This window comes from Vespa mandarinia, chromosome 6 (assembly GCF_050613455.1).
Source record: "Vespa mandarinia isolate Hongniang chromosome 6, ASM5061345v1, whole genome shotgun sequence".
NCBI lineage: Eukaryota > Metazoa > Arthropoda > Insecta > Hymenoptera > Vespidae > Vespa > Vespa mandarinia.
This window is the reverse complement of record NC_140815.1, coordinates 3660145-3675000: the sequence shown is the minus strand read 5'-3', so window position 1 is coordinate 3675000 and position 14856 is coordinate 3660145. Positions and strand designations below refer to the sequence as shown.

Genomic DNA, 14856 nt, shown 5'->3' with positions numbered 1-14856 from the left:
CGCGCGCACATATCACAATAAGCGACGACAAGCCTTTCAATTTCGAATCACGATTGAAGCGTTATCCAATGCTTGAGAAAACACAAAATTTAACTTGAGTGAGCTTCGGACGGCGGGGTCTACGGATTAATATGGCCGTCCCTCCTTCGAAAGCACGAAACTTTCGATACGTGCGTCGACGCGGTAGGCACAGTCGTCGTCTGGGTTGCGTCGAAAAACTCCCGTAAACGAGGATATGTTGGTGTGCTCGCACGCTCTGAGGGAGGCTCGAGAGACACCCTCTCACGCGCGCATTTCTTTCACTCGCGGCACCAAAGCGCACCACCCGCGTTACCCGTACAACTCACTCGCGTATATCACCCCCGTTTTCCACGCGCTCCCCCTATCTCATTCTCTCGCTCCCTCCTTTCTAACTCTTCTCTTTCTCTCTCTCTCTCTCACACACACATATACACACTCTATCTCTCCTTTTCCCCCTCTCTCCCTCGGTCTTTCTATCTTTCTCGCTCTACCTTTCTCTCCTTTTCTCTTCCTCCTACTCTCCTTCCTCTATCAATTCTGGCACCCTTTTTTATCGCGCGCGTCTTTCTTCCTCATTCGTTTACTCCTCGTCGAACACCCTTCCAACGTTGACGGTCACGTTCCTCCTTCCTCCTCCACCTCTTCTTCTTCTTCTTCTTCTTCCAGACCTTCTCTTTTTCTCCAATGCTTTCGTTCGTTCGTTCGTCCGTTCCTTCTTTCTTCAAACTCGTCTTTGTCTCTCTCTCTCTTTCCCTCTCTCTCACACACACACTCTTTCTCTCTCTCTCTCTCTCTCTCTCTATCTCTTCACTGGTCACACATTGAAACAGTTTTTCACTCACGTTCTTCCTTCCTTATTTCTCTCGATAGTATCCTATACGGCTGTTAGCTATTGCGCTCCTCTATCCTTCCCGTTTATCGTCGTGCACCGCGAGAGAACCTCGCAACGAATAGCGCACTTGCCGGCGGCGGCTCTTATTGAGGGCCTCGTTTTCTCTCCCAAATATCGTGCTCTTCTTTCCACAATTCCACCGCCAATGCGGCACGCGCATTCGAGTTATTAAAATCTTTTCCTCACGCTTCTTGAGGTCGTAACGCAGCCTCGTTGCGAACGACGTCAACATCACCACCGTACACTTTCATGGCGGCCATCTTTTCGGAGGGATACGCGAACGCAAATCGCGAAACGCACACACACACTCTCGCTCGCGTTCTTTAACGCGCGCGCACGTGCGAGTATTGAGAGAACATATGCGGAGCAGCGGCAGCAGTATCAGCAGCAGCAATAACAGTAACAGTAACAGTAATAGCAACAGCAGCAGCAGTAATAGCAATAGCGGTAGCACGCAATGGCCGACAGTCGATCTACGTCGACAAAAATCGAGACAATCGTGACGCGTAGATGACAGCAACAACGAATACAACAGAGGGCTGGCACTTTTAGCCTCGCGCACTCACACACATATCATTTACCGTGCCAGGCTGGCTGGCAAACAGGCTGTGAAGAGCATGAAAGCAACGGTACAATCATTGATATGTTAAACCATGGTAGATAGGTAGTCTTGCGTACAATTAATTGCCCCGCAACTGCTATATCGACGATTATTGGGACATCTATCGGATTAAAATTGTACTATCCCATTGTTCTAGGAAATTGTATGTACCGTCGAAAATACCGATTCGTCTTTAGAATATTTTCTTTCTTTTCTTTTTTTACAGGTTCTTCTTTAAAAAAACACTCGTGTATATATATATATATATATATATATATATAAGAGAATTTAAAATAAGAAGTTGGTTGTGTTGCGTCTAGTCATCGTGATCGTTGTTAAAATGCATTTGTAAATGTGAGAAATATTATTGTAAGCATATAACAAAATTAGAAGAATTATTCGGTGATTTTAATCGTACGAATCATTTGGCTAAGTAAATTATATTGCGATGTTAAAGTGAATTTTATCGAAATTGTTTTTTTTTTTTTTTTTTTCTTTATAAATCATTAGAAAGATAACGTTACATAAGACTTTTGGTAAAACAGAGTGATAAAATCTGCATTACCTATTGCTCGATCACTATGTAAGAGAATTTATCAGTGATTCGCCCTCTAGAACGATTACCTTATCGGTGGAATAAAGTGTGGATCGCTAGTGTTCGTAAACTGTAAATGACAACTGACTGTTACTGGCAGTTACAAGAGAAATCGTGATCAGATGAGTAATACCTGTGCAATATTTCCAGGGACGATACTTTTTTCCCGTCGATCCTAATATTTTTCCAATAAGCGATATATACAATAGGTGTTCCGCGATTTTTTATATGTATTCTATAGTTTACGAATTGGTGCTTTTTATAAGTATTAATAACTGTGATAATATATAACGGATTGATCCGTATTATTGACTACTTTCGGGATTATTTCTAGACTTATTTTTAAAAGCAAGATTATGGCTGCAACATAAGGAAGGATACAGTAAATAAGTAGGTAGAATATATATATATATATATATATATATATATATATATATATATATATAAGAAAAAAAAAAGGAAAGAAAAAAGAAATAAGAGAAGAAAAAAGAAAGAACGAACAAAAAAGAAAAAGAAAAAAGAACGGAGATAAAGAAACTTTCTCCTTAACGAAATATTTTCTCTATTATAATTTAATGATAATACTTCTTATCCTATTATTTGTTTTATCGTACTCCTTAATATTTAATCGTTGATAACATTGATTATATTTATTACTTTTTATTCGAAATATATAATATTTGTTAGAATATATATATATATATATATATATTTTATAGAAATTTATTCACCGTTAAGACCCAATTATGCGAGTAAGAATATACTTGCGATATATGAAAAACATTCAAATATTTGTGAACTTTATTTTTTATAACAAATTGATTCTTATTAAGTATGCATAAGGTATCTATAGATGATTTTTGATAAAGTTTAAGAATAGTTTTGAAAGATATACGATAAAAAAGGCAATATATATTATTATAGATTAGGTTTTTTTTCTTAACATATGTCATAATACTTGTGAATGATCCTTTAAGAATTGCATAATTTTTGGAAATTTATTTTTCGGCAAAATAGGAATCAAGAGAAATTGGCAATGTCAGGTGTAATATAGTATTTATTTTTAGTAATGGTAGCTGCTGGTGCAACAGTTTTGATGGCAGCCAGCGGAGAAAGTTCTTCGAATGGAACAGAAAATAACTCATCAGAATGTGTAAATGCTACTGATCCCTCTAAGTGTAATGAAATACAGTGCAATGAACAAAATACCGAGTGCAGACCTAGAAAGAATTTAATACCTTGTTCGTCTGATAGTAAGTATAACTTATTATAAGAACTATTATTAATTTTATTTATGTTGTATATTATTAAGATATTATCATGAGACATCATAGTCTTGTGTAAATAGGCAAGTATTTTTATTAAAAAAACATATATAATACTAACAAAATTTCATGATATTAATATCAAATAACTCTGATTCTGATAAAATAGAGGATAAAAAAAATAGCTATATGTTAGGAAAGTCTAATCGTGCGACGCAGAGAGTGGAAAATAAAGATCAACATAAAAATCTTGCATTACATAAGGTAACGCATATTCGTGAGACTAAAGCTTCTAGGCTACGTGCTGCTTCTATTGTATCATCGAATAGTGAGTATAATATTCATTAAGTCATTTAATCTTCTAAACTTTCTAATGTTTCACTTTAAACATTTTTCCTTTCAGTTAATACATCAAAACGATTAGGTGTTTTGGAAACTTCTACTCCTTCTGGCTCCCAACTGAGTGCTAATTTATCTACTAAAGTAGTAAGTATTTCTATATAGGTATATAACAAATAGCATGTTTATAATAACACCATATAATCATTGTTTAACATATAAGTCATGTTCATACGTGGTAATAAACAACATATGCATGTGCAGGACAATCCAGTATCTTCAGACAATGGTAATACAATGAATCCGGTGCGAGAAAGAGATAAAAGTTATAAAAGAAAATCATATCTAAATCGATCGAGCAATATAGAGGCAGTTCCATCAGATCGTTTAATTAACTGTAAGCAAATAAGTCATATTAGAAATTAAATTTTTTTATTTAATCTAATCGAAATTATTCTTAATATTGTTGGCGATATACAACTTTTCCATTATATGTATTTAATTTGATGTGTATTGTATCAAATTAATAGCAGTAAAAGTAGCTTTTATTTTTAGCTGAATATAATGAAAGAAGAGGTTCAAGACAATCAAATAAACAAAATCACATATCCGATACAATATTGTCTTCCGATACTGGTGCTTCTCATCAGACTGCTACTAGCTCACAAAAAAAGCATACAGAATCAAAACTTGGCTCATCGCGTGTTAATTTTCATTATAACACACATCGTTCCAAACCTAATGCCTCATCAACTGTTACATCTATTCCAAATACGAAATGTTGTAACACACCGCAAAGCAGGTAATTATTAATTTTTTATTAATATTTCCGATTAATACGAACAACTATTTAATATTTATATAAATTGATAGTAAGGACGGTCATAGCGATTCAGAAGTCTCGAGAAGGGTTGATGCATTGACTGCATTGACAAAAGCTACTATGGAACGAGTAGAAAGACTTGCATCACATAGTGGTTTATCAGTAAATCATAAACAAAAGTCTGAGATTCATTTAACTAATGTATCACCTACAAGAAATGTGGCAAAATGTACAAATCATTCTGCAAACATTCATACAACAGTATCACCAAGTAAATGTTCTATCTTAAAAAAATCAACTGATGAATATCCACAAGATTCTTGTTCAGGACGTCAACCACCAGTATCTATACTTAAGCATAAGGTGGTTGAAAATGAAACAGGTCAATCTTCATCTAGTACGTCACACAATACATTACCTGTGACATTTTCACCATCTGTGATAGAACCAATTCATAAAAGGCATGGTATCTTAAAAAAACGTAGTAGTTTGGATGAAAGCGAAATACTTCGACGGCGCAGTTGTTCACCTGATGTCACTTTTAATGATAACAACTATTCCGAATTTAGGCCTATTTTAAAAAATCAAAGGCGATCGTCTTTAGATGAAATTATAAAACGAGATCAAAGCCCTGATCCTCAACCTACTTCTATATTGAAACGTAAGTCTTCTAGAGAAGACGATAGAGAAGATGGCCAAATTGGTTCTCCAGAACCACAGGGAATTCTTAAAAGAAAATCTACAAATAATACAAGATCAAATAATACTATTCATCACGTGACTATTGCAACAGATCTTACAAATGGTATTGAAACATTTGAAGGTTCTGAAGTGAGGCCAATATTGAAAAAAAAGCACAGCAGAGAGGAATCCTCTGGTAATGATCCTCCTTCGCTCGAGCCGCGTCCAATATTGAAAAAAAAATCAAGTACAGAATCTGACGAACACGATGATAAACCTAAGAAAACAATTTTGAAGTGTTCACGAAAAAGTTCACAAGATGAATGCAATTATGATATGGATATAACTTCTCCTAAAAAACTTTCTATGTTAAAAAATCGTGTTTTACAATCTAGATCAAGTGGATTGTTAGAAAATGATTGTGTGAAACCAATATTAAAACAATCTACTTCTCGAGAAATTGAGACACGTGTACGCTTACATATTCATGATACAAATGTATTAAGTGACTTATCTGTAACTGGAAATAACTTGTTTTTACGAAAACGAGCACAATCGGTTGGTCATGTACAACCTTCTAATATTTGTAACGAGTTAGCTGTTGTACGTGATAAAAGAAGATCTCTTGAATCAAGTTCTTTGTGTGATATGTTGCAAAATCAATCATATATAAAATCAATGAGTGGTAACAATTTAAGGTCGCATTTATCACAATCTAATGAAAGTTCAGTCACAACCCGTCGCGATTCCATTGATAGGTATGTAGTATTTATATAATATTGTCGCTAATGTATATTCGTTAAATTTATTTATATATATTATTTCTTTTTTATTATATATACCATCTTTGAGTAAAGACTTTTATCAAAAATATATATTAATATTTATATTGTTTTGAAATTTCTTTTATCTGTACTAATTTTTTTAATTAAAAATATATTGATATTAGACAAATATTTGTTTCTTTTACTTTTAACTTTTATTTTTTTTTATATGATGTCATATGTTGTAATTTAATAATTATAAGCAATTTGATTATTTTTATAACAACAAAAGTAATATTAACGGAGTATGAATTTTATTTCCTAAATTACCAAGAAGAGAGAAAGAGAGAGTATTATATATTTTAATTATTCTTATAATATTATATCTAATAGTAATAAATTGTGTGTGTGCGTGTGTGTGTGTGTTTGTGTACGTATGTACGTAATGATTAATGGATAAATATAATCAATATAGTAGGATATTATTGTCAATGATATAATTTCCCAAAAAATTTTCTGTACAACATTATATGAATTTGTTTACATTTTTAGTACCAATGGTAATATGTGAGTTTGTTGAGACTTTGATTCTGTGCCAAGTTTAATTATAGATCACCTAGCAATCCTCATAGGTACCAGAAATCACAGACAGTTGGATGCATACTGCAGTTTAACCATACTCTTTACAAAATAGAATCTTTTCTATTGTTTAATATAATTTTTACAAATACATTATACATTAAAAACAATGTGATTCTTTATACTGTTGTGTTAAAAGAAAAGTTATTGCTTTATCTTTTATATCTGTACTATAAGTATTACCAAATTTACATACTTCTCATTATTAAGTATATTTGAACTATATGTCATCTTTGTAAAGTCTAAAACTAAACATATACTGTTACTATTAGTAGTTAAAATTTATTAAAAATTAGCAATAACAAAATTTTATGTTTATTAGATTTTTATATAAATTAAGTTACAATCAAAATAAAGTAATAATATATATACTTCATGTTGATTTGTTGTAGTGCAACTGTGGACGAGAAAATCAATAAAGAATATAAAGACAAACGATTGATACTCAAGAAAGAAACACCAAGTGAAATAAAATCTGAATCCCACGAGTTTGCTATAAATAGAAATTGTGAGAAAAACATAAATTTTTATACCCAAATGTCTATATCTAAGAAAGCTGAAATTAATTTAAATTCACCTGTGAATGAATCAAAAACGGATTTGGAAACAAGCAACATAGAAGAAAATTATATTGCACATCGTAGTAACAGTGTGTCTGCAATGGCTTTACATTTTAAAAATATGGAGGAGAATGTAACGTCTAAAGAGAAAAGTACATCTCAAAATGTACAATATAAAGCGTCACATGGTATACAACGTTATAGAGAACGTAAGCTTCAAGGCAATGATAGATTTAATACACAACCAGTAACTTTACAAGAGGTCCAAGAAGCTGTATTACAAAATCAACGTAATGCTGCTTCAAACAATGAAGCATCTAATATAAAAGCAGAAAGTACTTATACACCTGATGATGAATATGATCCATCAAAATTGAGTTTAGCAGATCGGGTGAGATTATTTAATCAAAAAATCATAGCAGAGACATCATCTTCATCAAACAAAGTTTCTCAGGAAAGACATCTACGAAGGCGACCTGGTACTCGTTATAAGACACAACCTGTTACATCTGAAGAAGTAGAAGTTGCATCTCGTATATCTCCATTAAACGCTGTTGAAAAACTTTCTTTATCTAAAGGTAAGAATTACATATTACATATATATAATATGTATACGTAATAAATATTTGTTTTAAATGTTTTGATATCTTTTAAATTAAATGATAGTGAGAATACAAGAAACAGATATAATTTTCTAATAATATAAAACTTAATAAAATAATAAAATAATGATGTATTTTATACATTTTAGGTATTTTTGAAGAATCTCAAAATACAATTGATAATACCCAATTGTCTTCTGGTTCTCAAAATGAATTGCCTAAAAGTATCTTAAAATCTTCTACCTACCATTCAAATAATCTATTTCGAACTAAAAGTCCTGAACTTGAAGGTTTGAAATTAATAAAGTCTGTACTTAAAAAAGAATCAGAGGAATTGCAACAGCAAGCTTTTAATACTTGTGATATTATGCCACATTCAAATTTAAGAAGCAGTACTCCTATATCATCTGACAAATGTGATTCAAATTATGATAATGATGAAACAACTAACGATGATACTTTTCTGCAAAGTAAAAATATAGATGTTAAGCAACATCAATACGAAGAAAAAGAAGATACAATGGTTACATTGTCAAAAGATTTTTATCATTTACATAATTTAGAAGAACACGATGATAAAGAGGGCATTCACACTGAAATAAAACAAGAACACACAGTGCCTTGTCTTACAAAAGTAATTTCTCAGGATAAGTCATGTAGATCAAGAACCAATTTCAATTTAGATGAAATAGATAATATTAAAATGGACAGTGTTATGTCACAGAAATATAATAGCGAAGATAAACATTTACCTAAAAATGAAATACCTCAGTCTTCAGACGATGACGCGTCTTCTTCGGGCAGCCGCGAAGTCCGTGGTATTATTAAAAATGAAGCTATTTTTCGAAGACGTCAAAATGCATTAACAAAACAAGCTAAGTAAGCACATTATTTCTATGTTTATTATAGGCATACAATGCTCAGGAACTCATAATGAATAATCATTTTATATAATTTATTATATTTTGTTTATTATATTTTTTTAGGCATGTTGCTTTGTCCAAAAGTGCTAGTCACCATGCATTAAGTAGCGAAGGTACATCATTTGACATAACAAAAGAGAAATGTAATGCTACTACAACTCTACCAGGTTTATATCGTAGTGCAACGCAAACGATACCTATTTCGGAAGCTGCTGAAAGTCCAAGTATGAGTATTGCTGATCGATTAGCAGCACTTCAACGTAGCGGCAATACTAATTGGAAACGTCGGATAATGAGTGAAACTTCAGTAAATTAATTTCTTTTTTTTATGTTGTAATAACATTAAACACATTTCTTTCATTATCTTTATTAGTTATTATTTCTGATATTTTAATTATATTCTTGTATTCTTAGGATGTACTTTGTAGCGCTACGTTTAATAAGGAAGAATTAACGATTAGACAAGGTGTATTAGCTGATTGTCTTGGTAAATTAGAATCTGCTACAGAAGGATGGAAGAAAAGAATTGCTGCACCAGATGCTATCAAATTTACAGTAGCAGGTAAAATGAAAGTGGAACAAACAGAAAATTTAGAAGAGAGTTCGTCTTCACTTTGTATTGAAGTTATAAACAATATCACAGACAAGAAAAAAAGACCAAGGCCGGAAAGATTTAAAGGACGAAAAGGTATTTTAAAAATGGATTTTGTAGCTAAAGATAACATTTACTTTTTATTTTATATCAAGTCCAATAATAATTTAAATTTTATTAGATACAAAAGATGTTCTTTCGACACCATCAAGTCCAAGCAAAGATTCACCTATTACAGTAAGAAGAAGTTTCTCAGAACCTGCCAGCGACGAAAGTGGTTCGTTTTTTTTTTTTTATATTAATACATTAGTATAATAATTATATTTAATTATCATATATAATTAAATTAACTTTATTAAAAAAACATATTTATAATGGTTATATTAATGTATATTTTAGGTGAAGAAACTAAAACTAAATCTACTGTGTTAGCAACTGTATCTGTTCCTAAAGTAGATGACGAAACTTTTACATCTTTCTATACTGGAGTATCTTTGAAAAAATGTGAGACTGAACGTTTTAGTTTAGATGAAAATGCTTTTGACGTAATTACATCGCATTCAGAATTGTAAGTAATGATGCATTTTACTTTATCTGTATGATAAAAAAAATACGGTCCTTTAGGAAATAAAAAAAATATATATATATATATATATATATATATATATATATATATATTTTTTTTTTTTTCTATCGCATAGACTAGGCCAAAAACGAAATATACAAACACAGAAAAGACGTGCTGCTTCAAAAAATCCTATAAAATTACTTGCATCGCGTACTGATTTAAAATCTGAGTATACTGAAGTTTCTACAGGAATTGCAGAGAAGGTAATGAGAAGTTTAAACGTAGAGAAACGTAAGTATATATGTGTTCATGTAAATAATATATTATATAATATATTTAAATAAGGAAAATTTTTTCAAAATGATTATAATGTATGTAAATATCTATTATTAGATTTGTAGATTGAAAAGCACACATTGTATAATATTTGTTAATTTTTAGTTGCTAAAAATTCAGCCTTGGCTGTAGAAGCTCTCGCTGGACTAGCTTCTACGGAAGATTTTAGCGCTATAACGTTAAGAAATATTGCTGATGCAAATTATACTATGAATAAACTACGACCGTATAAAGATTTAATGTTGATTATGGTAAAAGGCAGGCGTCATGTTCAAGCTAGACTGGTTGAACCAGTAGCTAATAGTATCAATAGTGGTGATACTTATGTATTAGTTACAAAATCAGAGGTATTATATTATTCATAGATTCATTCTTAGTATTATTTATGCTTAATTGTCATGATTAAAATTAATTGATCTTTTCTTTATTTAATTCATTGTTTTATAATATTTTATTATTAATATGGAAATAAGAAAAATCTTGATTCATTCTTGCTTATAGGTTTATAATTATGTGGGAAAATACAGTAATGTTATTGAAAAAGCTCGTGCAGCAGAAATAGCATTAAGTATTCAGCAGAATAAAGATCTAGGTTGTCAAGCTTCTCAAGTTATTACAATTAATGAAGATAAAATAACTTGTACAAGAAGTCAAATTAAACAATTTTGGAATTATCTTGGCATAGATACTGATATTGATGGTAATATTTTTTGTTACTGCTTAATATATTTAATATTAATAGATTTAACGTTATAATTAATTGAGATTGTAAATTTTAGTGATTGATGGTGGTCATCCCGATGAAGATGAATTATACGAATCTGCTATAATTAATACAAATATGATATATGAAGTTAAGGATGAAGAATTAGTTCCTCTTGAAAAATATTGGGGTGCTATACCAAAGATTGAAATGTTGGACTTGAACAAGGTAAAAAAGCTATTTTTATTATTTATCTTTTTACTAGTTTATTTTCTTTTACTGTATATCACACTATTAATATTATTATTATTTTAAGTGTTATTATTATTATTATTATTATTATTATTATTATTATTATTATTTTTTTTTTTTTTTTTTTTTTTTTTTATTATCATCATCATTATTACTGTTATTATTACTATGCTATGTTTTGTTGCATGTTTTTCATCCTACTTTCTATAAAGATACTGGTATTTGATTTTGGAAGTGAAATGTATATATGGACTGGTAAAAGAGCCTCAAATAATAAGAAAAAAGTTGCCACCCGTCTTGCCACAGAATTATGGAAGGAAGGTTATGACTATACAGAATGTGCAATTTGTCCAATCAATGCAGCATTTATGATTGGGAGACGTAATAAATTACTTACAGATATAAAAACTGAAAAAACAAGACCTTCATGGTGCTTATTTGCAAAATTAACTCAACACGTTGAAACAGTTCTTTTCCGTGAAAAATTTCTTGATTGGCCAAATGTTGCTGGTATTATTAAAATGAAAACTATTAAAGATAAAGAACAAATCGATGGAACAATAATTGTAGAGCCATGTAATTTGAATGTTATAATAGAACCAAACAATACACCTGTTGATTTAAATATTAAGGGATGTCATTTAGGAAGAGGAACTGGTTGGTATGATGATGAGGTAGTTATTCGCATGATGATAGTGAATAATAGTTAATAAACAATGATCAATAAATGTTGTTTTATGAAAAAAATTAGTTAATTTGTTTGAATATCTTTTAAAAAAAATATTAATAAAATGCTTTCATTATATTTCAGTTAATGAAACAATATACTGTCGAAACTACAAGTATAAATGTATGGCATATAGATGAATTTTCACATACATTATTGGATAATTTGTCAAATGGACAATTTTATACAGGAGATAGTTACATCATACGTTGGATGTACTCAGTTACTATTACTGGTAAAATACTATTAATTTTACTATATTATAAAAATAATCATAACATATTCTTTTTTTATTTTTTTATTTTTTTATTTTTCGATTTTCTTTATTTTATCCTTTTTTGTTTTTAAATTATTATATGTATAATACTGAATATATTTATTTATTTAGGACGTGAACTTAGCGGGTTACAATCTAAACATTCCGCAAAAGGAAGAGATCGTTCGGTGTATTTTATTTGGCAAGGAAAAAATGCATCTTTAAACGAACAAGGTGCAGCAGCTTTGCTTACAGTAGAACTTGATAATGAACAAGGACCACAGGTATAGTTATTGGTATTTCATTAAATTGAAATTATTCACATTATTTATTTCTTATCTTCCGAATGTATTTATTATTCGTATTAGATTCGTGTAGTTCAAGGTTATGAACCAGCTGCTTTTTTAAATTTATTTTCTGGAGGAATGGTAATACACATGGGTAAAAAAGCAGATCAAAGATATGATCAACAATGGAGATTGTATATTTGTAGAGGCACACTTGAATCAGAAATATTTTTGACTGAAATACCTTGTAGCACTCGTCAATTGAGAAGTCGAGGTTCATTCCTTTTATTAAATATCAAAGGTGCAAAAATCTATGTGTGGCATGGATCTAATGCATTGCCTCACATAAGAAAGGTATTCTTTTTAATTGTATCATCCAAATTATCTAATATGAGATCAAATATTTATGTTTTGTAGTTACAATATTTTTGGCTTATATTTTTTTATTTTTTTTTTATTTTTATTTTTTTTTTTAGAATGCATTGTTTGCTGCTAATAAAATTAAAGATAAGCGACTGGAAGAATTTGGATTAACATTTGAAATTGATTTAGACATTTTCGAAATTAATGAGGGTGCAGAACCTGAAGAATTCTTTAATGGTAAGATTATTGTATTATCTGATATCTAATAACATTTAAAATCTTAATATTGTTAAGAGATCGATCCTTAATATTAATTTTTTTGTCAAGATTATAAACAATAACTGTTATGTTTCTTTTAGCATTAGGTGGAATGAATAAGACTTTATATATTTCTTTAAAAAAAGATCAAATTCAAGATCACACACCAAGATTATTCCATTTCTCCAGTATTACTAAAGAATTTAAAGTAACAGAAATACTATGTCTACATCGTGGTCATCTGCCTACTCCTTTTCCTTTTTTGCAAGATGAATTGTATCAGGTTAATCAGCCAGGTATTGTTGAATTATTATTATTATTATCAGTTTAAAAGATATAAAAATCTATATCACCACATTACAATTTCTAAATGAAAAAGATATCTATTATTTTTCAATAGCCTTATTTTTACTCGACAATAAAAATGAGGTATGGATATGGCAAGGATGGTGGCCTGATTCTGAAGCTGAAGATCATTCTGGTAGTAAAGCAGTAAGATGGCAAGCTGAAAGAAAAACTACAATGACTATGGCAATCCAGTACTGGGAAAGTATTCACCCAAATATTACAAAATTCCCAATTTATCTAGTCTGGGCTGGCTTAGAGCCATTGCAATTTATAAATCTATTTCCTACGTGGACATACCGCGACGATATTGCGGAATTAAATATGCAGGTAGTAATAAAAATGAACTTTTAAGGAATTACAGAAATAAAAATTCTGCATGAATCTTACATGATACAAATAGTATTATAATGTTTATTTTATTATTAGGAGGGCCGAAATCCAGGTGAAATGCTGAAAGTTGAAAGTGAGCTGGCTCGATTAACACAAAGCACTTACCCACCAGCTCAATTATTACAACGACCACTACCAGTTGGAGTTGATCCCACAAGGCTTGAACTTTACTTATCTCAACAGCATTTTCAAGTTAGTTTTCTATTTTATATATTATTTTTCTTTTTTCTTTTACTTTTTCTTTTTCACTACAAACATTTAATAGATACGCCTTTTTATTTGGAAATACTTTATATCAATAATTATGTTTGTTTCTAAACTATTTGTGAATTATTTTTATGGCTTTTTTTATATAACGAAATATTTTTACACAGGAATTATTGGGAATGAGTAAAGAAGAATTTCAAGAACTTCCTATGTGGAAGCAAGTGAATCTCAAAAAAGAGGTAGGATTGTTTTGATTAGTTGCCTGGTTTATATATTCTACGAGAAATAGGTGTTCTTGTAAAGCGTTTAATAAAATCTTAATTCACTGTTTCATAACGTTTGTAACTTTAAACTTTTTTAACTTTTGAATGTATGAATTGATGTACAAGAGTTGCCTAAAATTGTCCATTGATTGTAATTAACTGATATATTCGCGATGTTTACTATTACACTCAAATATAATATATACATATACACACATATATATATAATAATAATAATAATTATTATTATATATATACATATATATATATAATAAATTATCATATATTTTTAATACATGCAAATTAGCTTGTGAATATTTCATTTATATTTGTATGAGCTTTATATTTATCGATAATATAACACCTTTTAGAATGGCTTAATTTTACAATATGTAATATTTGTACAAGAGATATTGTGTTCTTTACAAATTATTCTGTGTTTTTAAACAGTATTTAATGATATATCATTATATTTTATGAATCTCATTCGTCTGTCCTTTATAAATCCAATAGTAAAGTATAGACATTTTTAGAAAGGATGCGAATTTGAATACACACAAATTATACATTATTATTCAAATTACAGAATACAATTATAATG

At 30.1% G+C, this 14856-nt stretch overlaps 1 protein-coding gene across 6 annotated transcripts in view; it reads left to right on the top strand.

The window, feature by feature from the left end:
• Svil (Supervillin) overlaps positions 1–14550 on the top strand; it is a 14930-nt gene extending 380 nt beyond the window's left edge. The window contains exons 1-26 of one of the 6 annotated variants that reach the window (XM_035864518.2): positions 1–1542; positions 3177–3362; positions 3544–3702; positions 3778–3860; positions 3978–4110; positions 4269–4515; positions 4587–5975; positions 7013–7758; positions 7932–8661; positions 8769–9012; positions 9120–9393; positions 9479–9574; positions 9697–9865; positions 9999–10156; positions 10307–10548; positions 10703–10901; positions 10981–11132; positions 11369–11830; positions 11968–12118; positions 12272–12423; positions 12508–12780; positions 12903–13026; positions 13149–13343; positions 13448–13722; positions 13822–13977; positions 14160–14550. The exon at positions 1–1542 is cut by the window's left edge and continues 173 nt beyond it. In XM_035864518.2, coding sequence (XP_035720411.2) covers positions 3179–3362; positions 3544–3702; positions 3778–3860; positions 3978–4110; positions 4269–4515; positions 4587–5975; positions 7013–7758; positions 7932–8661; positions 8769–9012; positions 9120–9393; positions 9479–9574; positions 9697–9865; positions 9999–10156; positions 10307–10548; positions 10703–10901; positions 10981–11132; positions 11369–11830; positions 11968–12118; positions 12272–12423; positions 12508–12780; positions 12903–13026; positions 13149–13343; positions 13448–13722; positions 13822–13977; positions 14160–14246 — 7080 coding nt within the window. In that variant the 5' untranslated portion in view covers positions 1–1542; positions 3177–3178 and the 3' untranslated portion in view covers positions 14247–14550. Of the gene's footprint in view, positions 1543–2121; positions 2500–3176; positions 3363–3543; positions 3703–3777; positions 3861–3977; positions 4111–4268; positions 4516–4586; positions 5976–7012; positions 7759–7931; positions 8662–8768; positions 9013–9119; positions 9394–9478; positions 9575–9696; positions 9866–9998; positions 10157–10306; positions 10549–10702; positions 10902–10980; positions 11133–11368; positions 11831–11967; positions 12119–12271; positions 12424–12507; positions 12781–12902; positions 13027–13148; positions 13344–13447; positions 13723–13821; positions 13978–14159 lie in introns of those variants that run through there. The other 5 variants (XM_035864517.2, XM_035864516.2, XM_035864515.2 and 2 more) reach the window with 5 other exon arrangements.
• The last annotated feature ends 306 nt before the right edge of the window (positions 14551–14856 follow it).